The sequence below is a fragment of the Meleagris gallopavo genome, chromosome 14, assembly GCF_905368555.1.
Source record: "Meleagris gallopavo chromosome 14, MGAL_WU_HG_1.1, whole genome shotgun sequence".
NCBI classification, from domain to species: Eukaryota; Metazoa; Chordata; class Aves; order Galliformes; family Phasianidae; genus Meleagris; species Meleagris gallopavo.
In genome coordinates this window covers 19,632,567-19,656,671 of record NC_139417.1, presented here as the reverse complement: position 1 = coordinate 19,656,671, position 24,105 = coordinate 19,632,567, and the positions used below count along the sequence as shown (strand labels likewise).

The 24,105-nt window shown below is 39.5% G+C and overlaps 1 protein-coding gene and 1 long non-coding RNA gene across 2 annotated transcripts in view; one reads left to right on the top strand and one right to left on the bottom strand.

Annotated features, from left to right (window-relative positions):
- The window catches only part of LOC146543449 (uncharacterized), a 99,578-nt gene extending 77,908 nt beyond the window's left edge, over positions 1-21,670 (bottom strand). Inside the window, exon 1 of the long non-coding RNA XR_014886314.1 lies at positions 21,542-21,670. This is a non-coding gene — a long non-coding RNA (uncharacterized LOC146543449). The remainder of the gene's footprint in view (positions 1-21,541) is intronic.
- Positions 1-24,105, top strand: part of FGD5 (FYVE, RhoGEF and PH domain containing 5) — a 94,685-nt gene that overhangs the window by 67,762 nt on the left and 2,818 nt on the right. The window contains exons 10-19 of the mRNA XM_085235693.1: positions 299-357; positions 7,337-7,408; positions 8,842-8,910; positions 12,744-12,827; positions 14,386-14,465; positions 18,439-18,538; positions 19,947-20,084; positions 20,477-20,579; positions 21,608-21,738; positions 22,840-22,968. Coding sequence (XP_085091819.1) covers positions 299-357; positions 7,337-7,408; positions 8,842-8,910; positions 12,744-12,827; positions 14,386-14,465; positions 18,439-18,538; positions 19,947-20,084; positions 20,477-20,579; positions 21,608-21,738; positions 22,840-22,968 — 965 coding nt within the window. The remainder of the gene's footprint in view (positions 1-298; positions 358-7,336; positions 7,409-8,841; positions 8,911-12,743; positions 12,828-14,385; positions 14,466-18,438; positions 18,539-19,946; positions 20,085-20,476; positions 20,580-21,607; positions 21,739-22,839; positions 22,969-24,105) is intronic.

Here is a 24,105-nt window from a genome sequence, read left to right as displayed (position 1 = left end):
GTCTGTAGCTAGAAAACATAGCAAAAAATATTTTAAAGGAATCTCATGAGCTCTGTGTCAACACAAACATGATGCAGAGCTTTCATCAACAGAAGGATGTCTCTTCCGGGTCCTAAATTTGTTGGGCAGTTGCATCTTGATGCCAAAAGATTTACAGAGCTGCTGCTAAGGGTGTTTTTTTGTTTTTTTGTTTTTTTTTTTTTTTTTAAATTAAGGATATCCTTGTAAACAGAAAGGATTTGGGTTTTCTTTCTCTCTCACATTATTTGTGGCCTTTTTTTTTTACTTCATTCTTCAGCTGCCTTATTCATTGTTTCTGAAATCACGGATCGAGCCAACGAGAGCATGCTCCAAGGGGTGAGTGCTACCCTGATACCCTCTCTCCTGATCAACAGAGTCTTGTCAGTTCATCAGATGTACAGAGTTCATATCTGTTAAATTCTGAAGCCTCTTCCAGGGTGAAGCTCAAGAGTTTATACAGAATTGGTTTATACCACTGCAGATATGGAATAGGTAGTATAGCTGTGCAAGATGTAAGTCACTGTAGCAAGCAGCACAAAGTGTTGTTTTTCCTCTTGGGATTGCTGAAATGGGATGTGACACAAGGAAGTAAGAGATGGGAATTTTCATAGTTTTTGATCTAGGATGGTTTCAGATATTAAATGCTGAAGACATTAAATATGTGCTGTCAAAAATATACTCTGAAGTATGTATGTTTTCCTCTCTTCTGGAATCCCATTTTACTGAAGAATTTGTTCTGGTTTACAGTCTTGTAAGTGTTCAAACAGCCGACTGGCCATGATTTTCATAGAGTATAGCTCATGGCTAAATTGAGATTTATGTATTTAAGTTGTTCTCTGAAGTAGTGAATATTCACTATTAAGTCTCTGACATATTTTTCACGTGATATCAGAGTCCTAATTTACTGGCAAAGATAGCTGAAGTCATGACTAGTTTTATGACCACTTGTTTCCAAGGATCTAGATCTGATTTTTATCTAAGATCACAGGAGTTTTGCTGCTGACATCAGTAAGGTGTTGGCTGGGAGACACAGAGACAGCAGAGAGGGTCAGACATGGGGATGCAGCAGGTTCCAAAGAAATTCAACTTGATGGACTTCCAGGTGGTATCATAGCTAGAGGAAGTATCTCTTTTTGCCATAGCAGCTACTCACACATTGAGATGAGTTCTCTACATTATCTCCTGAGGCTCATTTATGTAGAACCTGTCTTTGTTGCAGACGTAGCATCCAGAGGAAGTATTTTGTTGTGTTGAATCGCAGTAATTCCAAGTGATGGGGAATGCATCATATCTTTTGGGAAGCTGTTCATGTTTTAATTCTCACTTGGACATTGTGGACTTCAGCAGTCTGCCTTGGGATTTTGTTATGCCTTTGCTAAATTAGAGATCTCTTTTGCAGTGCAAAATCCTTCCACATAGTTAATTACAGCTGGCAGTCAAGTCGCTTCTTCATTATTTCATCTGCTTAGCAGAAGATGGTTATTAACAATTACTCAGGCATCATAACATGAAATCCAAGGGACAAAGAGGAGAAACCTAATCAGTACAGGGAGAAATGAAGTATCAACTCATCTTAGTGGGAGTTTGTTTTCAAATAGGATTTTAAAGTTGAAAGAATAGGGAATTTATAAGGAAAGACATGCTGGGGGCCGTTACTAGCACTGCTGGCTCAGCACATTTCCTTTAATGCCTTTGCCTTCTGGCTGCAGGGTGAATGAGTAAGGCAAATGAACCCAAGAGGCAAGAATCTCAACTTCTGCTCACATCTGAAAATCCCTGCTGCTCAAATTTAAAAGCAAATGTCTCTGATGTGTGTGCCAGAGTCATGAATGCAGCCCATGTGTTCATGCTCTGATTTAGAGTACCACATTCAGTGATGATCACTTCATGGCCAGAGAGAGAAAAGAGGTGAATCTGGTAATAGTTGTATCAGAAAGACATAAGTTGTAGTTAAAAGTACTTACAGTTTTGTGAATAGGAAAACCTGGCTTCGTGAATCTGATTCCTGTATCTTCCAATATCTAGAAACTGAGGCTAAGGCTCTGAACCTGCTTTTCCTAAAGTCAGTGGCAAAATTACTGCAGATCAACATGGAGCCCGACTAGTAGGTTTCTGGTTTTGTGTGGAGGCAAAATTCACATAGTAATATCACATGACTGCTATGTTGGTATGAATCCGTGACCTTCCAAACCTTCATTTTAAGAACAGCATTTCTTTTACTTCTCCTGATTACTATGGGAAGCACTGTCTTTTTAACAGCCGCCACCTTAGCAATGAACAAGAGCTGCACGCCATGTTTGTACAAATTGCACCAGAGGAGGTGACTCCCTGTCACCACTGCTGAAATGCACCACCCTCCCCTCGCTGTGTTGCGTTCAGTGTTGGCCCTACATAAGTATTCATTAATCATCAATCACTGTCAGCGGGTGCTGCTTCTTCCACATGAAGGAGTTCAGTTCCATGCTTTTGCTTCATATACGCCTCTGTGTCAGATGCCCTTTTGTCAGGTTGCCCCTCTGCTGCCATTTGTCACACTGCGACAGAATGAAATGGGATACTTCATATCCCATTTCTTAATGGGTCTAACCTTAGGCATTACTACTGGAGCAGCCATTGTATCAGGCAGAATGAGGACAAAAGTTGTGAGGGAAGTTTTTGAAGGTGGAATGATAGTTGCATTACAGTCATACATATAATAGTGAAAAAGAAGGAAAGGAGAAAGAAGCATAATAGAAAAGAGAAGCATGGAAATAATGGTATTATACAGACTATTTCAAAATAAAACTTTCACCAATAATTGATTACTATATAAGCACTGTACTGCTACCAAGTCAAACAAGCACATGCAGACAGCATGGAGGATGTTGTCAAACAAGCCTAAATTTTAATATAAAAAGAAATGCAATCTAGCCACTCTACAGAATGACTCTGAAACCATGGACTTACTGGACAAAGCTTTCAACAGGTTTGATTTTCTTTCTCCTCAAGTATAGCCTTCCCAGTCATCCTTTTTCATTAATAAAGCATTCTTTGTACCAAAATTATTTAATTATATAACTCAGATCTCAGGTTTTCACCATAATCTCACAGGTTTAGGGATACCCATGTTAGAGGCTGAGAACTGTAGGAGCTCAGTTTCTATCAGAGCAAGGTCATACCTCTTTTTGTGGTACCTCTGCTTTGTTAGGTTTTATTCAAATATATGGGAGATTTGCATGAATACTTCTCTGTGTAAAAGAGTGGACAGAATCAGATTTTCATTCACATTGCAGTGGAGTCAGTGAAGTTATATTACTGGTGAAAATAGTCATGCAAGTTCAAATCCTGTTTTTTTGTATTTTTTTTTTTTTTTTTATATAAGCCATATAAGTCAATTTTGGTTTTGCCAATGGGGAGAACCTCCAAGAAGATATCAACAAAGGGCATCAACATTGGGCTGGATGCAATTGCACTAAGACATGGGTATTAGTTTGCTGACAGTGCTTACAAATCTTTCAGCTGACTCATTTTGACAACAGCTGAGTTCTGTGGGGTTTAGATTGGCTCTGTAGGAAGCCACGCCATGCAGGAAGGAAATCTGGTAGTAAGCAACAGTTGTCAAAACAGCAAATAGAGATTCCCTGATACTTATGGCTAAGGAATAAGCAACTTCCTTTGAAGTGGTAGTGATTAGCTTGTAGCTCTTTCATGCTTTTTATGAAAGATTGATATTTACTGTGGTGCATTGCTGTGGAATGACTTTTATCTCCACTAATCCATGCTTTAATTTGAAGAACATCACCAGACCCTCTGTGTTTTACAGACAAAATAGGCTGTATAATACTTACTTTAATAATGTCTTTTTGGGAACAATTTCATCACACATTCCACATTGACTTTTACACTTCATTTTTTTTATCATATTGTCAGAGCATATCTGCTCTTTTTGAAGCTATGGCCTGGAAGCTGTGAAATAAAATTTCCTTCTTTCCTGTCTGTGAACACTGTGGGTTTTGTGAAGATTCTCATGTTCATGAGGATCGAAGTTCAATATTCTGTGATATCAGAAGCTGTCCTCTTAATATCCCAACGAAGAAGACTATAACCAGAGATTCTGTTCTTTCTCTCGGATTTTCAAAAATGCAAAGAATTTTAGAAGTGTCTTTAATTACAATGCAATCTGAACAGAGTAACTCAATTTAGTGTTGGCAACTTGACATGCACTCAGCTGAAGTTCTAGCAATAATTTGGGTTTGGCATGTATCTGGAAAGAGGAATTATTCTGCTGCTATTTATTAACTGATCAAACTACATCCAAATATCAGACGGGAATTATGATCTACATCTTCCGCAGAATATAAAAGATTAGTTATTGGCTTCTTTGTTTTATTATAATAACAGTTCTGCACACTTCCCCTGGGAACTATTAGCCCAGGATTTTCAGACATATTAGCATATTAACTATCTGCATAGCATTCTTCTCAAGTATGAAAACATTACTGGCAGTTCACAGATGTGCACGTAGAGGCAGAAGTTGTGCCATCACCACGTAGCATTGAGTCTATCTGTAACTCTAGGAGATACTCACTACTTGAACTTAGCAGGGTTAGCATTGCTTTTTGAACTTCTTCAATCTTTTAGAGGTCTTGCAATGCTAAAAGAGTAATAAATTATTGTAGCTGTTAGCAGCTGGTGAATTTTTGAGGAGGCAGTACTCCTTTGTAGATGCAATGATAATGTTGCTTGCCATACGGAAGCTGCAGTTCATTGCTAACCTCTCCAGAGAAGAACTTTAGCCACTCCGTATCTGCAGTACTAACTGGGTGGAGCTTTGTTTTAATTTTGGAATTCCAGCTTGGAAAGGGTATTTAACAGGAGAATGAATAGGGTTTTAAGAAAAATGAAAAAAAAACTATATATGTAAACAGAGCGTTTTAGGAAACTCTAAGGAAATTATACCCTCCTAAGCTGCCTGCATTTCCAGATAAATCACAATCCTTCACATGTAATGTCTGTTTGACTTCCTACAGGAAATGAGTTTGATACATCTTTGTCCATTTTCTGGTGAACATATGTCCATGTTGCAAAAGTCAGCATTACAACAGGCATGTCTACGAGCAGTCCTAAGAAAAGCTGAAGTGTATCTGATCTGCAGCAACTGAGTTCTTCTCTCACGCTTGTAGAAATCCCAGTGTGTAGCACTAGTACTTGCCAAGAGTGTGCTCACAAGAAGGCAGATGAAGAATGGGCTTTTATTCTGGAAGATGTCAATTTGACAAGTTTTGCTAGGGCTGAAATACCTTTTAGTGATGGAGAAGTCCTTTGAAAATGTCTTTTTCAAGTGTCAAAGTGTTGCATTATAGCTGATGATTCCTGTGCTATTAGTTTATATATTGTTTCAATTTTGTTAGCCTGTAGTATTTTAGAAGTTACTTGAAAAACTCCATTTCTTGGTTGCAGCATTGCAGAAGATATACTTGATGGCTGAAAGTGTTGAAAATATGTCAACTGCCAGTTATGTTGTGTGGTCACAATACAGCCTTGTGCTAGTCAAGGCTTGTAGGTAGTCTGATGTGTTTGGTATCTGGTTACTGATTTAGAAGTAAACCTTTCTAAATAAGTGTAATTTTTCACCAGAGCAGTAACATACAGAGAGGTTTTTCAGGTTTATCTCAAAAAGCAAGCTGAGATAGCTACATTAATTGTTAGCTGAAATTCAACATAAGCCGGAAAGAACATCATGCTGATGTAGATGCGCTCCTTCTGATATCTGTGATGGTTTTCTTAATTAGCTCATTCTGTAGACGTCACTGATTTGTGCATCTCAGATATATCCTTGATTGCACTGTACAATCTAATAGAATCTAACTAAGCCTGGGGATAGCTTGAAGTCAGTCAGTGCAGCAAAGGTGAACATGTCACTGTCTGCCATAGTAGAAAGCAGTAGTTAAAGGCTTCCAGATCATGAAACTATGTCAAATATGATGCTTAGTCAGTAGCTTTTCTGTGTGTGTAATCAGGGAGTTAGAATACAGTGGCTAACTTGGACAAGAGAGTCCTAACTTTTGGACACGTTCTGGTGATAGCTCATTGCTGTTGTGCAGCCCGTTTTAGTGCTTAGACCAGATAAAACCACAACTGAAACCTGTGTACAAGCCTGGGTTTTAGCAGCAGCATCTGCTACACAAAAGATTTGAAAAGACACTAGCAGTATTGCTCAGATGCAAACCCTCCTTCCTCTTCTACAAATTCCATCCAATACAATCTTTGTTTTAATGATTGTAAAGACTTAATTAGATTAATTTCATTTACCATCTTCAGATAAATTAATGTCATGTGCCCGTGCCCTGACTGTGCTCTCAAGTCAGGCAGGCAGTTGTATGAGAATTGCTAAGTCACAGTCTGAACTGATGAGTGAACGCCTGGTGAAGGGACACAGCCAGCCCTGGGAGCACAGGTGAAAGCAGTTCGTCTGTGCGACTGGAAGGGGTGGAACCTAGTTCCACCACTCCCTAAGCCTTATTTAAGGGCTGGTTGCCCCAGGGAAGAATTTCTCTCTACCTGGAGATCCCTTCTTTTGGAGTATTTGGTGAGCCCTGATCCTTTGGGATGGGTAAGCAACTCTTTCTTTCTTTGACTGGATTGTGACTATTGCTTTTTTGGAGTGATTTAAAACTAGTTACATGCCTTTGCCTTTCCCTACAGTAGTCAACAGTATCAGAGTCTGCTAATGAGCTTCTTGATCTTTGCAAATCATCAAAAGAGATGCAGTGGTAATGCCTCCTTACTAGTTAAGCTCTGAATTCCCTAGTTCAAAGTCATTAATTTTCTAGTGCAGAATATAAACCTCCAGATAATCCTAGCAATGGCCTTACTGTATCAAAGCACACTTTGAATTATCTATGTTATGCCACTAATGAGCAAGCATTTGGAGTAGTTACTGTATTTCGTTCCTGCTTCCAGTTTCTTGGTTCCCAGATCAAGGAAGCTAGTGAAGATGCTAATGTATAAATGCTGTATGGAGTGAGCAGGCTCTTTTGAAGGTGAACTAAAGTACAGGGGGGTGGGTGTTAAAAAGTTATCAAAGATATCAGGAGTGTACAGTGTCATAGCAGATGTGAATGCAGGTGATGAGGGTTTCATAGAAACTATGAGGCTGGAAGAAGACTTCCTGGACTTAAAGACTGTGGGCTTAGTTCTCTCTGAAACCTAATTCTCTAATATCACTTCACTGTTATAGAGAAATAAAATAGTGAGGAGGGATGAGGGATGGTTTGCCTGTTTGACTAAAGAGCAGTTACCATTTGGTCATCTAAATGTTGTTTCTCTCCCTCAGGAAAACTTGCAGAAGCTGGTACACATTGAGCATAGTGTGAGAGGGCAAAGCGGCCTCCTCCAGCCAGGAAGGGTGAGTGCTGCAGGCAGAACTGTGCTGATAAGGACATTGTTTCCGGCCAGCTTTATCTCCCTCTGTGTGGATAGCAAGATTTCAGACATCTATCGGTGTTGTTTTCTGCCCTACTGTGATAACAGTATAGCACTGGTTTATGTAAGCAACCATCACTCTGGCAGTGCTCCATGATTTCACACGTGTGTGAGTGGCCATTGTACTTTTTGCTCCCATTCTCTTAAGCCACCTCATGGGTATTGTGTTCTGGAGAAGATGCTATTTTCCTTCTATACTCCTGTTGGAAGGTTTGAAATGCTAGCAGAAACTGCTTGCATCCTATAAAGGCTCAAAACTTTATTTGGCTGGGTAAGATTACTCTAATCAGGGGGATTACATACTTTCAGATTTTCATTCTTACTGTTCTCCAGTGTGCTTTTAATACAAGATATTACTTTTAAATGCTAAGCCACAGCTTGAAATAGTGATTGAGCACCTGGTAGGAAGGCAGGACCAGCCCAGGGGAGCTCGGGTGCATGCAGTGTACCTGAGTGACTGGAAGGGATGGAGCCAGGATCCACCCCTTCCCAGACCTCATTTAAGGGTTGACAGTGGAGGCAAGTGTATCTCACTGGAGATCTCTGCATACTTGAGACCTGTCAAAGGTAAGCAGCTTCTTTCCTTTATTCCTGTGCCCACAGTTATTATGTATGAGCAAATCCTTACTTGCTGCAGCCTAGCATCTTGTTGCTCTGCTGTTATTGCTGCACTTTCCATTGCATTACAAATATATGAACAGAAACGCAGGAAAGAGCATAGCTGAAGCACCAAATGTAAAATTTTCCTCTTATGTTTCCAGTCTTGCCAGTTTTCTTAGGTCCAAACTGCTCTACGCTATAAAAGATTTTTCTTGAGTTATTCAATCCTACATTTCCATTCAGTCCATCTGTCTAGTATGCATGTATGCATTTTTAGCTGGTTACATATACATTCCTATTTACACATCTAGTAATAATATGGACAGACAAGGTATTGTGCTTGCAAATATATACATATATGTGTACAGGCTTAGTTATGTGAATAGGTCTCAATATTTCTTTTTGGTTTGTTTGATTTTTCATAATTAGGGGATGAGTTCTTCTTTTGAAGCCCACTAGATGTTGGCTGTGCAGTCCATGGTGCAGAAGAGTATGCTGAGGACTGCTTGGTGTCTCCCAAGGGGGTTTCTAAACTGTTAGAGACAAATGCAAGCCATAAAGAGCAGCATGGCTGACAAAGGCATAGACTAAGGCTAATCATGAGGAGGGCTAGAAGCATGTGTTGACGTATCCATCCCTTACGGTGCTGATGAGAGCAGTTGAGTGCCTTATTCTCTCAGAATATATGTTCTCTCTTCTCAATAAACTTCAGTATGAAGTCTCAGGATTACGACTTTTTTTTTTTTTTCCTTCTAGATCTTTGTGAAAGAGGGAACACTGATGAAAGTCTCTGGGAAAAACAGGCACCCTCGGCACTTGTTCTTGGTAGGATTTTTTTATGTTTTTACTGTATCTTTCATATCTTCTCCAGCATTACATCATTTAATTGTCAGCAGTGATGTGTTGAGTGGGCTTCAGTTGCTATCAGGATGTAAAAGTCTGTAGGCCTTCCATATCCCTGTTGCACTGCATAGGAGCAAGGGGCTGTGCAGTCTTCCATTTTTGCTACAACTCTGTACAGCTCTGACTAGGCCATAATTCTGCAAAGGAATGCAGGTTTCCAATGTGATCAGGAAGATGGAAGCAATAAAGTGCACGTTTCCAGTGGTTAAGCTTTATACTTTTTAAAATTCTCCTCTGAGTCCCTAGGAGATCTGGTTAGAAACAACAGAGAACAAACCCCACTAGTAAAGTTTATGAAAACAGCCTTTGGAATTATTTGGGCAAGATTTCGATCCTTGAAGCTCAGGGACTAGGTTTTAGTTCCTCATGTCAATTTCTATGTAAATCAGCTGATAACTTTGTGCACTACCTAGAGACAGTCCCTCTGAAAGCACACCTTCGGAGCTCTGTTGATTCAAAGCAGCAGTTTTCAGTAAGGGCTTGCAAAATTTTTAAGACAGTTATGAGAAATTAACCTGTAATCATTTGGTTGGAAAGCCTTTACATGGATCCAAACTGTACTGGAAAAATTTAAGCATTCACAAATCAAAACATGAGAAACCACTTTTGTAGATACAACATTAGCACTGATGCTTTCTGTTTTGCATTACACACAACATTGGAAAGTTATAGAGGATCTGAGACTCCAGGTTCATGAGTTCTGTTCTTTGCAGGTAGCTCACTGCATAACCACAGTTATATTTATGTTTTCATTTGTATGAAGGGGAAAATACTTGCCTGTCATAAAATTTTTGTGATGATTACCTGTTCATGTTCGTGAAATTGAAAAGCACCATAAAGTACTGAGCGTCACTGCTGATACTAACATTAAAGTGTTGTTTGTAGACTTCGTTTTAAAATAAATGGATCACATGCCTGGATTATAAATTTACTCTGCCCTCTTTAAGTGTTGACAGCTTTTCCCCCTACGCCTATTATGAGGAGAGATGGCTTATCATAGGAAGAGTAGATTTTGCCATTAATTCTTCTTTTTCCCCCTTATGTAGAAGTAGGAGTTATCAATAAGTAGGATACACAAGCTTCTCTGCCAATTTGCTCACATACTGCAGTCATAATCAAAGGTCAGATGAGACAGGGCATAGTTCTGGCACTGCACTTCTCTGATGGCTTCATTAGTTTAAATATTTTCAGTAGAGGAAAGAATGAAGTCTCTTAAATTCATACAAGTCTGCATCTTTGGACTATAAAAATAGTAAATGGTATCGAAACCACGACTTCCTCGCAGCTGGAAGTGCAAACCACGACCAAGAATGCTGTTGTGCAAAGTATATGATGAACTAAACCGTTGTGGTAACTTTAGAGAATCAAAAGGTGCATAGAGGTTTCTTTTCTCCTCTAACACAAGTTGAAACCACTTTAGGCTTCTTGTACTGTTTCTTTGAAGGGGGGGGCAGTTGGAACTTGGAAACGGTTTAAAAGCCATTGGCAAAGATCCTTCCTTTAGTTCTGTGATTTTTTTTTTTTTTTAATTTTTTTCCCACTCCACCTGCCCTTAATTGTCTTCTCCTCTGAAAGATTCTTAGGATGCATAGCAATGCCACCTACTGTGAAAATGCAGGAAAGAAAATCAGTGTGAAATGACTTAATTCCTGCACTAACATTTGAATGCTTTTGCATTACCTGCTAACACTGCAGATAATGTTTCTGTAATGCTGTCACCATTCAAGTGATGTTTAATGGACTATTCAGTCTTAAAACAACTACTGCTCTACCAGCAAACTTCCTTCTTTGAATGTAGCAACTTTTCTAAGGCAGTCTTAAGGGCCTATCACCCATCACTGCCTATGCCTTTTTGTAACAGCTTCCCTTCCTCTGCCAGTATATGTGGCCCCACTGATGTACTATCTTGATTCTGACATCCAGGGGACATAAAAACACACAGAAAGCCCCAAGAATAAAATCTAAATATTGTCTTTTGAAACTTAAATTGATTTTAATCCCTCTGTATCTAAGTATTTTGTACCACTGGCAAAATTCAGGTAGAACAAGAACTTGCCCTGTGATATTTATCAAAAAACTTTCAGAACTGTATACTTTTCATGATGCTCCAGTTGCCATACTAGAAAATGATTAGACATGAGTATGTACAAGTATAATTTAGCTTAGTTCTGCATGTGATTTTTTTTTACCTTAGCTACTCAAAACAGTGTTATATGAGCGCCCTTTTAAAAAAAAGTTTTGTTGAACTTGCACTGTCTATAGTTGAGTTAACATGAAGAGTATACATTGAAAGATAAACATGAGAATTCAACCCCTGCACATCCTGGGAGATGAGCTCATCAAACTGAAGTTGTAGATAGTACATGCCAGAAGAACTGGGTATGTACAAAAATTGTATTTGACCTGTTCATTCAGCCTGTGTTTTGATGATGTGCACGTGTGCTCTGAATCATGCCCCTAAGGAGAGAGCCATCTGTGCGCAGCTCATGTGGACATACATGTGTATCGCATGCATTCGCACATTTTTGGGGTGTGTATTTTTGTGAGCGTGCACACGATGCGTATCACAAGTTTACTTGAGCTGGTGGTTTTGGGCAGGCTGATGATATTGTTGAATGTGGTGCTTCCTGGCAGGATGTTTGGTGAGCTTTGCTGGACGCCTGTTTCCTGAGTCCAATCTGTTTACAGGGATGTTGGGGCCTCTTTGCAGTTCACTATGGGGCTGCTGATGCTGGCAGGCCCCCTGACTGCCCCACAATCATAGAACTTTGCAACTCGTACATTGTCTCTTATCTCACCCTTCCAAGAATTTCTCTACAAAGGCTGCTTGTGTTGCAAGTGGGGTGTGGGAAGCTGCTATCAAATGAGAGATTGTTTAATGCTCTAGCCAGCAGGACTGGAGCATAAGAAATTTCTGAGTCACAGCCTGGAAAATGTAGCTGCAGCACACATTCAGGCTGCTCTGCTGACACTCAGATGATGTTTAACACTGACTTGAATAGGACAACATAAGGTTCATAATGAACTATCCTTCAAAAACATTGAAAAAAAAAAAAAAAAAACAACCAAGAATATGGTAGGAGCTTTTAGGCAGGGAGTGCACTATGGCACGATATGGGTGCCAGCTGTTCAGCAGAGCACAGATAAACTTGTCTCTGCTGCAGCCTGCAGACTTGATGCTGTCACATATCTAGGTGAATTCTGCTAGCATGGAAAGCCAGTTACTCCTCTCACATTTCCAAACCATTCATCCCTGAATCATTCTTAGAAACCTTGACACTGTACTTCCACTTCCTTTTTGCCCAGAAAACACGAGTCTGTGAAACCCAGCTCTACTTCTGGCCTTGCCACAGCTTTACTGTTAAGGGACGAAAAGAGTCAGAGCTGCAGACTCCTAGGCAACCTAGTTAGTTGATATTGCCATGTAATGCATAACCTGCATTCTGGACTGGGACACAGCACTGCCCTTGAAACAAGCAGCTATTTTACCAAAGCTGAATAAAAAGGAGATGATTATCTACTTGCTTAGCTGCTAGCAAAAGTCAGAAATGGGAATGAATCAAAATCCTGAATCTGGATTTCATAGAGCTCTTTGGAAATGCAGGTCTTCATCTGAGCTGTGTAACTTGGGCCTGCCTTCAGTAACAGTCCTAGCAGTTCAAGTTACTGCTTGTTCTAGGAATCCCCCCCGGGGTAATGGTCAGACTTGCAGATCACGTTGCAAATGATTGATTTTTGTCTTTCTCTTTATACAGATGAATGATGTTCTGCTGTACACGTATCCCCAGAAGGATGGCAAATACCAACTGAAAAACACGCTGGTTGTGTCAGACATTAAGGTAATGCTTTATCTGTATCACAGGCTGAAATTAAAATTGTATACTGGGCACTTAGTGTGTTCTGGTTTGTCTTATTTCCGGATGATGTCAAGGAGATAGAGGGGGTGGACCAGGAGTCAGAAGGAAAAAAATAATATGAAGTAAATATATAACAGATTATCTGTAAGGTTGTGACTTTGTATGACAGTCTTATTCAGGCTGGTAATTAATAATGCAAGTCAAAATCAGATTTACCATCTGATCATGAAATTTGAGACAGAAAAAGCTTATTATCTCACTTCATCCATTCTCCTTTTTCTGTCTCTAGCCAATGCACAGTTGTACCATACAACACGTTCAGCATGGCCTAGGTTGCCAACCAACCTTAAACATTTGCCACTCTCAATTTACATAAGCTTTCATTTGCCTGTTTTCTACATGTCCATTGACTTTTTTAATAAAAAATGTTAATGATTCTAAAACTTCATAGGGAAATGATGTATTGGGTGATACTACATGCAATTAAGCAGATATAATCTCTTGTTCAGTAAATTCCGTAACTACAGGTTGCAGAAACTGGATACAATTGCCCCATTCTTACGGTCTTTCCCTAAGCATCCACTGACACTAGTTCCTGTGCAACAGGAAATATTGGGCAGGAATGGTCTTTACTTTTGACCTAGCTCGCCATCTTATACTTCCCTCCAAGAACTTTCATAACTATTCTGTAGCTGATGTGCCAAGTTGTACTTTTAAGAAATAAGACTTGAAGTGGCAAGTCAGGAGGCTCGGGCTGAAGAAAACATGCAAGACATGAGTTACTAATAATTAATTTCAACAAAACAACACAAACTGTGTTGGGGTTTTCTGAAAACATGAAAGGCTGATCATCTCAAAGACCTCATAGTCTAAAAATAACTCTAGGTTCCTTGCTAAAGTAAGAATCACCAAAGTGCTCCACTTCTGAGTAGAAAGGAGTTGTGTAACAGGTACTTATTGTAGTACATTTGAAATACAGAGTGACTGATATAATAGATGCTTGTTAATAATATCACATTATTGCTATGAAGTTATCTTTCCTCTAAGTAGCTTTTGCTATTACTAGACAACTAATATGGTATGTGGCAGGAAAAGGTTTCAGCTGAGCTATATCTTAGGTATTTTTGGCTCTTAAAGAACCTGGCCGTAGATGGGCACTCTCTGATCAGAAGCACTTCACAGCATACAGTCTATGTGTCCAGAAGAAAATTATTTCCATTCTTTACAGAAGGATTCTACCTGACATGCTCTGACATTTTTCAGACTAAATATCTCCTAAGCTTGTCATATGGAAATTAAACTCTGACACTTTATCAGTACCTCTGTAGTTGGATTAAATTCTTTGTTTTCCCTTTAGAACTGGCATCATATCGAAATAGAGAACATTCTTTGTTAAATTAGCAATAGAATAGGCAGAAAACCCTACCTGCCACCTCTCTGCATTTAAATATGAAACAGAGGGACATCAGAGATCACTTTGCATAGAGACTTGTACAGTTTAACTCATGTCCACCCTTATGTTCATGATATTTGTTTCTAGGTGAGCCGCCCAGTGACAGAAAAAGCCCCGAATGTCCTGAAGATTGAATGTGATGAATACTGCCTGACATTGTCAGCAAGGTACTCTCTCCAGACTCCCTCAGCAGAAGCTACATTTTGCTGAGATTTCTCTAGATCAGTCTCACCAATATCCTATTCTTAACTAGTGTTTAATTCTTTTTAAACTTGATTTTGGACCATGCTATTGTGATAGTGTCTGAGTGCTTGATTACACAGCTATGATATTCTTTATAAATGCAAAGCTCATAAATTGTAACTCAGTTCATTTAACAAGTGAAGATTAGAATTCAGCTCCTGACAACATTTTCAAGAAAGAGGAAAGAAGAAAATCTCTTTTTAAGAAAACTGAATTCTTTCAATTGATCTTTCACATTCTTTTCTTGTAACTCCAGGAGTATGTTACATCTGTCTTTCACAATTACACTTTTTAGCTCGTACAACTAGTATTACAAAATTACAAAATTGCACCAATAGAAACTAGGTAATATTGTGCAGTAGATATACAAGCACTTAGTAGTGCTTTAATAACAAAGCCAAAATTAAACCTCACTGGCAACCTCATGGGTCTTTCTATTAAAAAGATCTTCACTACTGTATTTGTGTGGTGTTAGTACTAATTGCAATTGGGAGTCAGTATCTCTACTCTGGGATTTATAAACTAATGGCAGAAAGAGATTATAGGTCAATGTTTGACCAAAAGATAGCAGTGTACTGCATTTTTTTCATGCTTCTAGTCCACAACTATCTTGCAGATCTACAGCCTAGATCTACAGCAGAAAGGTGGATGGATTGATTTTTTTTTTTTTTTTTTTTTTCAGATGTAGTTTACTATAAAAGACGTCCTGGTAGCAATGGTATTAAAATTAATTCTTTAAATAAAAAAGTCTTCAAAGCTTTAAGTACTTTTACACCATAAGTCTCTAACTACAGCATGGCTGGAAGCAGCAGACTTCCCTTAACTACACAGTGCAGTAAGTAGACAGAGAGGGCACTTTCTTACTCAATCAGAATTTGAAGCTCTTATTTTCCTGGGAGCATTTGCAGTGCTCAGATACCTGTCAAAGTCTTTTTGTCTGGTTCCTTTTATAACAAGCAAATGAGAAAGTATCTGAGATTTCCTTAGATCTGCATATTTATCACAACCTTTGAAATATGCACGCAATACTTCGGAATTACCTGCTGACAATTACAAAAGCAAGTGGAAAGTGTTTCTTTGTTGTAGAGGGGAAGTAGCTGCTGCACGTGCCCTCTATCCTGGGCAACTGAAGTTGGCATCTCTAGGAAGACACCTGGGATGCTTTGCTTTTATGCTCATGTCAAGTTTGCTTAGTTAGCCCAAACTAAACATGTGCGACCATCAGAAGCTATGTTTCTTTGGTAGTAAATAGAGTCAGGGCTGAGACTGAGGTCACCTTTCTGATAACAGCTGGATTGAAATTGACTCTTATCAGAACACTGGGATAGAGACCCTTTATTTTCCTTGTGCTGCTCATTCTGGGACCAATCTGCTCTAGGAACAAACAGATATTTCCTCCTCTCCCTTCCTGTGCTGGCTGACAGAACTGATGAGACACGAGTGGGACAGCATACCATCCTAACCACAGTGCTGTATTCACCAAAAGGAGCACCAAAGACAGAAAAGTACTAGAAGGCTTCAAGCAGCCCTGAAGATTGCATCTTTTATTGTTTGCATGGCAGCATTGGCCTGCGCAGAAGGCCAGTTGTTGACAATCACAACCCAAGTCTTTGTGCTTTTACACTTGCAGAAGACAAGGTGAATGTGCGCTGTACAAAGGCTGTAAAATTTTGACCACAGCTCAGGAGTTGGCATAAGTATATGAGAAGGCAGCACTGCAAAGCCTTTGTGTCTCCCATTGAAAAGCTATGTTCTTACCTTGCATTAAGCTGACAATAGATCTGATCACACAGCCTGTATGGAGAAAGCTGATACTGTTGTTACACCATTATTTACATGTCAAAATATGCTTGAACGCAGGGGTAACCGTCTAGTGCCATTATGAAACACCAAAGCACTGGGAGAAAGCAGTCAGTATCTCCTCCCTAAGGGGCTAACATGGAGTGACAGTGACAAAATCCCATCCCAGTTCAGTTTTTTGTGTTCTCTGGCTGCCCCCTGCTGGACAGGAGAGTGCAGTGACAGTGTGACCCTCTGCCTGAGGAAGGGATTATGAGGCAGCACAGGGATAACTGATAGTGTAGCACAAAGGTGCAGTCATACTCGGGCTGAAACGTAGCGATGCTGAATCAAAGTCAGAGGTTCTCTGAGCCTCAGAAGTTCAGCAAAAATTTATCTGAGCCTTCTTATGACCAGTGAAATAACTAATTGAGAGGCCATTGTCCAGTGACTTAATTTATCTTACTCATCAGCAGATAGATGTTATTCCCACATTTATTAGGTTAATAATCTGTGATTACTGACTGGAGTTGTTTAGTGGAACAGAGGAGAGGTTAAAAGTATGCATTAGATAACAGGCTTTTACTAGCAGATTTCCCTCTTGTCTGTTTTCAGCTCTTCACCAAAAAGGATTTAATTTACATCAGTGTAGGATTTCTCTTTATTTGTTTGTTTTCCACTGGAAGGGACTTATTCTGTTTTTCAAATCAGATCTTAATTCGCAAGAATTAGGAATTCTCGAAGACTTTCCAAGAATGATAAAGGTTAAAGCCAGGACTTGCCTCTGTTAGCGCTTTGCAGGCTTTGAACATGTTTCATCTTGAAAATACAGGTATCTCCTTGAGATTTTCTAAAAAGCATAATTTGATTAGACTTCTGGTAGTAATAACGACTGACTAGTAGTGTGACTCTTGTCAGAGATTATCTCCTGTATCATAGGTCGTTGGCATGCAGAAGTTAGCAAATATGATCTACTCTTTTGGGAATCTCTTTGCTGCAACAAGCCTGTTGAATTTTACAGAAGCTTTGTGCTCAGAGTGTAGAGGAATGCAAAGTCAAGGATCGTTGATCAAATCTAGCATTTCCTAACTCTCTTTTTTTTTTTTGAATTTTTTTTTTAAGATCACAAAAACCAAATTATTCTTAGGTATCGTTTGGTGGCCTTACTGAGTATAGTTGTCAAAGCTACAGCTGAACAGCAATTGGCAATGATGCCACTACTAATTTTTAAAAGCAACTCTAGTAGGTAGCTTTCATGAAAGTGGCTGGTATAGCTCAGAGATGAGAACACACTGAGATACATCTGTTCCATTGACTGATGCTGGCAACAGCCAGAGCTGTGCACAGTTTTCAAATAAACAGTATGCATGGTTTGAAGTCACAGCATGAGAACCATCTAACACATGCAACACGGCTAATGGTTATAAAAGAGTAAATGCATTTGATAAGTAACAGGCATTAAGGGTCCTGCTGCTTTTCTAGGATGACTGGACTAGTAGAGAAGCAGAATGCTTCACTATTTCATCTAGTGCAAAGGGGGCAGCTTGGGGCCAGACTGGAGAACTGCTAGTCTCCCTGCATAACTGCAACTCGGGAATGCAGGATTTGCTTTCCAGATTGCTGTCTTGGTGTCCTGCCAGGAGCATGGAGCTTGTCTGTGATTGAGTTAGAGAAAAATGAAAGCATTCACAACTTTACCATGAATGATAGATTTCTGATTTCCTAACTTGCAGATCATCTAAGCATCTCATACTATGTGCCCTAGAGAGCATAATAACTACGATGAACACAAAAGAGAAAAACACTTCTATCTCCAATGTTATCTAGGATTGAGGTGTTCGTAGCAAAGTCAGAGACAACTTTGGAGAGAGAGGGGAAAAAAAAAAAAAAAGAATGCAGTGTCTTGTCAGTCACAGTAATAACCATAGAGCTACACTAATCATCCAGCTGAAAAAGTACAAGTCAGTTTTGTTCTTGGCTTTGAAATTACTGATTCAGCGCACTAGCGAGTAAAAATAAAAGTTCAGAAAGTGAAGCTTTTCTCCTCTGATCCAAAAACTGCTTGTTTGGTCCCTGATGTAGATGACATTAACTGCTTTGCTGTATTTCATTCCACAGCTCTTGCTTGGAAAGGGATGACTGGTACAGCTGTATCAGCAGACACATCCCAGATGACTACAAAGCTCACAATACTTCCACCTTCCACAGCAACGTGGAGGTAAGAGGAAGCTGAATCTTTCAGTGCTTGAAGGGGAAAGAGAAATGGGAAGGGAAGAAGTTAGAAAATGCTAAAATGCGGAGTTTCTTGGGCAAGATATCCTTAGTAATTCCATTAAGATCAGAATGCCGAGCCTAAATGACAAAGCTTATTATACTGTATGGCTCTAGAGGCCACCTCTGAAATATTAATCACAGTCTGTATTCTGTGGTCTTTGCTTAAATACAAGTTCACCTGGAGGAAAACTAGCATAATTTGTTCCCAAAACAGTAACTATCTTGAATGGTCTAAAAATAGGTACAAATTCTTATCCTGGTTTCAGATGGAATGGAGTAGATTTTCTTCATAGTAGGTGGTATAATGCTACGTTTTGGCTTTTAGAGAAAAACGAGCCTGCTTTAGTTGTTGCTGAGATATGCTGCACACAGCTAAGGACACTTCAACTTCCCCTACTGTACTGTCAGAGGGAACTGGGGGTGCACAAGAAGATGGGAGAGGACAGAACAAGGAGAGCTGACCTAAACCAAACGTACCATATGACATCGTGTGAAAAAGCTATAAAACTGGGCATGTTTGTTGGGGAGAAGAGAGCCATTGCTTGGGAACTAGCTAGGTGTTGTTCAGCAGGTGGTGAGCAATTGCACTATGCATCCCTTGTTTTATACACATCCACACGCACACATAGAGAGAGAGAAAATTGGGATCAGTTTCATATTGACCATAGCTCCATAGGCTTGGAGAACAGGCAGACACATGCACAACTGCAGCCTTGTGTATTATAAGAAACAGGAATAACAAATACATTTTCTATAGTTGTTCCATATATCCAGATCTGCCATGGAAAGCACGGATTATGTTTGGATTCTGTGGGGATAAATGCCTTTTTGTGCGCATCATGGTTTGCACTGGAAAATAAACAAGTTTGTACTGATTTTTGGTACTTTCTCTTCTGCATTCATAAAACTGCCCCAAGGTGTAATGAAATAATGAACTCGGCTTCTTTGCTGCTGAAAACTATGGAGCTGGAGTTTTTTAGGGTTAGTATTTCAGAAACTGCCAAGAAAAAGATGGCTTTAACTCATGACCTAGTCAGCAATTTGCATATGCAATGAATAAGGTCCTTGCCTCACATGGAAGGTTGTCAGTGACTGACTAATAACGGATCTATCTTCATTGTTATCTGTTTTGACTGCCTTTCACAGCACCATATATTGATGACCATAGACTTTCAGTGCTGAAGCACTTAAGTGCAGTGATATACAGATTCTATATCTTACTGCATTAAGAACCGAAAAACTGGGTATTCTAGCAGGTGAACTGTAATGAGAGAATTGCAGTATGAGGAGGATTGAGTGGGTGTACTTTGGGAGTGCGGATGCTTCTTGATTTGTTCTTCTTTGATTTTAAGTTACGAGAAAGGCTTGGAATACCCTTGGGTGAGAGGCCTCCTACTTTTGTACCTGTATCCCATGTTATGATGTGCATGAACTGTGGCTGTGACTTTACCCTTACTTTGAGGCGACATCATTGCCACGCCTGTGGGAAGGTAAGAACTGTACAAGCTCCTCAGGGAGGCTTTATTCACGTTACTAAGATGGTGGCTGCCACCGCTCTAATTTCTGCATGTTTTTTGCAATATCAAGACCAGAATTTGACTTTCCACAGAATCTGCTAATGCATTGCTATGTTAGGTAGTTAGGTTTCTAATAACTAGTGTGCAACTAAAATCTCTGTGTGATTCTGGTTGGCTTAGATCAGTGTAAATCTACAGTAATTATAGTTCAATCAGTAGATTTACCCTGACTGACACAGATGTAGCAAAGTTATATCTGCTCCACTATCCATCCTTCTCTCCTAAACAACTCAGAGAATTTGTTTTATATGTGCATATATATCAATTAAAATTATATTTACATGCAAATCTCCTCTCTGGAGCAGATTGTATGTCGAAACTGTTCAAGAAACAAGTACCCTATGAAGTACCTCAGAGATCAAGCAGCCAAAGTCTGTGACAGTTGTTATGTGGAACTGAAGAAAAGAGGTAAAGTTCCTCCATTCTTGACAAAATTGACAAATATACTGTCTATTTGTATAATGAAGATGCTTTTAGGACCTGCCTGCTATGCTGACCTTTGTGACAGAGGATTTCTCATTTCAACCACAATGTATTGAGGTCCCAAAAGTCCCAGACTGTAAGGCAGCTAAAATTGTTTTAGCAAGCCAAGTTCTTCGAGGGTTTCCCTGGCCTTCTGATAAGCCAGTTAACAGCAAGTGTGAGATGTAAACATTAGAGCTGATAGCTGTTCCCTGTAATTTCTAGTGAATTATCCACTAAAGGAAAACAGTGGCTTTACTGTACCTCGTTCTGTCCTTATTCTTGTTCCTTTTACAACAAGGAATGCTGAGATAAAGTGCAGAGCCACTAAGAGCATTTCCACATAGAAAGTTAATCTGGAAACAGATGGAAGCAGAAATTCCTGATAGTAGAGCTACTGCCTAACTAGAACTCTCTTTATGACTATATGAGTCCATGTTCTAATTTAAATACACATTGAAATAAAAGATAAATTGGGGGGGTGAGGGATTTATATATATAATTGTGGGAAATGGCTTTATACCCAGGCAGAGGCCAGGGACGAGTGTCGTCCTCCAGGGGTCTGTCTTGGGACTGGGGCTCTTCAACACCTTTATCAGTGTGACTGGGATAAGTGTCACTGAGTGCACTCTCAGCAAGTTTACTGATGACACCATGCTGAGTGATGCAGTTAATACAGTAGAAGGAAGGGATGCCATCCAAAGGGACCTGGACAAGCTGTATTCTTGCTTTGCCAAATTTTCTTTCAGACTGCTTTCAAGTAACTGTAGGTTATTACCAGTACTTGAGGATGCTGTGAAATCCAGCCAGCTAACTAAACTTAACGGAGTAATTTGAAGGAAAAGCTGAAATAAAAACCAGCTACAGAGGAGCTGGTTGGTTGTGTTAGTGTAGCGTGTATCTCTTACCCCTTGTATGACATTTAGCAATTCATCCATTTCTCCCTTCCCTTCCGAATTTTCTTTATCTTCCAGAGCGGCCACTAAGTATGAGCTTTCCTCCAACTTCATCCAGGTGTTCAAGCAGTGCCTTCTCTTCAGTATTCCACAATATCCATTACTCATCTTTCAAGAAACAGAAAAAGATCCCATCAGCTCTTACAGAGGTAGGACCAAGCTGGCTAAGAAAGACAAGGAACTGCTGAGAACTACATGCTGAGATTTCAGCAGCTATGTTTATAATTTATTCTGCAAGCAGTGGGCTCATACCATGCTCTAGTCATCATCATGCAATTATTTTTTTCTGTTTTTCACCCTGATGTTTCAAACAAAGTATTCTGAGCTCTGGATTCAGCACAGAAACTTCTTCAGCCCACTAAGAAACCCAAATTATAGCAGCGTGCGTTTCCTCATCAACCTGTACCATCTTCAGAAAACTAAGACCACCTCGTGGTATTAGCTGGTACAAGGAGGCAGGTCACAACCTTCACAAGTATCAACAGAGCACGATTTGCCATTGACTAGTTACTGTTTATGAAATTGACAAGACCCTTATGTCAACACAATAGTATTAATCTGTAACTTTTTCTCATTAGCTTTAGCCAGGACCTGGAACGCTTTTGTTCTGCTACAAAACACTGTTGTGTGACACTGCTCGGTCTTCTATCTTGTCAGAAAGGCAGATTTTGAATCTCTGGCATTTTTTTCCAATTTGGTATTGCAGTTCGATACTGTAATTAATTGTGTATACTGTGTGTGTGTGTATGTATAGCTCCTTCTACCCAAAATGTGGATCTTTCAGGTCATTAATGAATTAGATCTCAAAATAGGTCTGTGAGAGGGGTAACTTGCCTCAGAAATATTATTTCTTTAATGAAATCAAGTCATAATCTAGTTATTAACATAAGTTAATATAAAAATATTGCGAAGTCCAAAATATAACCACATCTTAGAGGTGTTCAGACAAAGGACTATCCTCCCTTACTGGAAGCATCATTTTTTACAATACTACCTCACCCAACAAAAAGAGCTGGGAGGAGGGACGAGTTCAGTTTCTCAGAATACGACTGTAAACTTGTTCTCAGTAACAAGTCAACTGCACGCTTTCCATGTGTTACCAAGAACAAAGTTTAACATCTTCAAACAATGGGGAAAAAAAAGAACAGAAATAGCATAAGCATGATATTACTCTATCGATGTAAACATTCATGTCAGGAGGGAAAAGGCCTCTGCTGTCATAAATCCCGATTTCTCCCACTCTCCTTCAGGTGACAGCCTCAGGAGAGGGAGCTACCATCAGTGGTTACCTCTCCAGATGTAAGAGAGGCAAAAGACACTGGAAGAAACGCTGGTTTGTTATCAAAGGCAAAGTCCTCTACACCTACATAGCAAATGAGGTACTGTGCAATCTAACTTAAAATATTTTCCTTACTGAATTTTATCATTTATGCTCTGCAGTCAGCAGAAGTAAATGTGAAAGGTATAAGTGGTGTTTCTCACAGCCAGCTGCCTCTGAGAACTGGTTCTAATGGACTGGGCCCCTAAGCAGTTACTTTCAGCTGAAGGGCTCAGCCACATCCCTCGGTGGATCTCAGCAACCTTTTTACAAACTGCCCTTCGTTATTTTATTTTATTTTATTTTTTCTGTTCATGTTGTTATATACTGTCAGCCTGAGTCTAGGTATTTACATATAAAAGCTTCAAGGTAATTGCCAGATTTTATTTATTTTTTTGTAGATATAGGGTGCTATAATCTATTTCTGCTGGAGAGAAGAGTCGTGTGTGTAAATAAGATATACTTACACTACTAGTATCAACAGGGAAAGATAGGATAGTCTGCAGAGATGAGAATACTGCTTTCTGTATTGACCTGTAAGCCCCTCTTCGTAGCTGAGGAGGCTGGCTTTCCAACAGACTTTTAATGTATTTTTTTCTCATCCCAGTTCCTTTTCTCAATTTTATTTCTTCTCCAATTGAGTAGCTAGCTGCAGTGCCAGTAAGCTTGAAGTAAATACAGTACAAGGAGTGGTTGTAACTGACAGATTTTGTAAGTAGAAGCATAAAAAATGATTTTGCTGGATACAGAATGCTAGAACTGTAGTAACCGCAGTATTTAATATTTTAAGTCTTCAGGACACTTTGCAAATATCAATCACTTAAATTCAGCAGTGTGAAGAATGAAGTATCATTAATTATCCCTCTGAAACAGATGAGGAGACTGAGACACAAAAGTGTTCATGGTCTGGCCATCATTGAAAACTTAACATCTTTCTTCAGTAGCGTTATGTATAGTTTGTTACCTCCTTAGTTTCTCTGCCTGATTTGTTTCCATTTAGGCCACATAATCGTGAACTTGACTTTTTTCCAAGGCTCTGAAGCCTCTCAGCAATTCAAACTGTTAGCATCCAGTTTTGTATTCAGTACACTTATCTGCCCTAATCTTAGAAGCAATCACTTTTTGTTTGGTGATAAGGAAAGAGCAATGGATGGCTAGTTACACTTTTTATTCCCAGCTCACAACTGAGCTTCTAAGA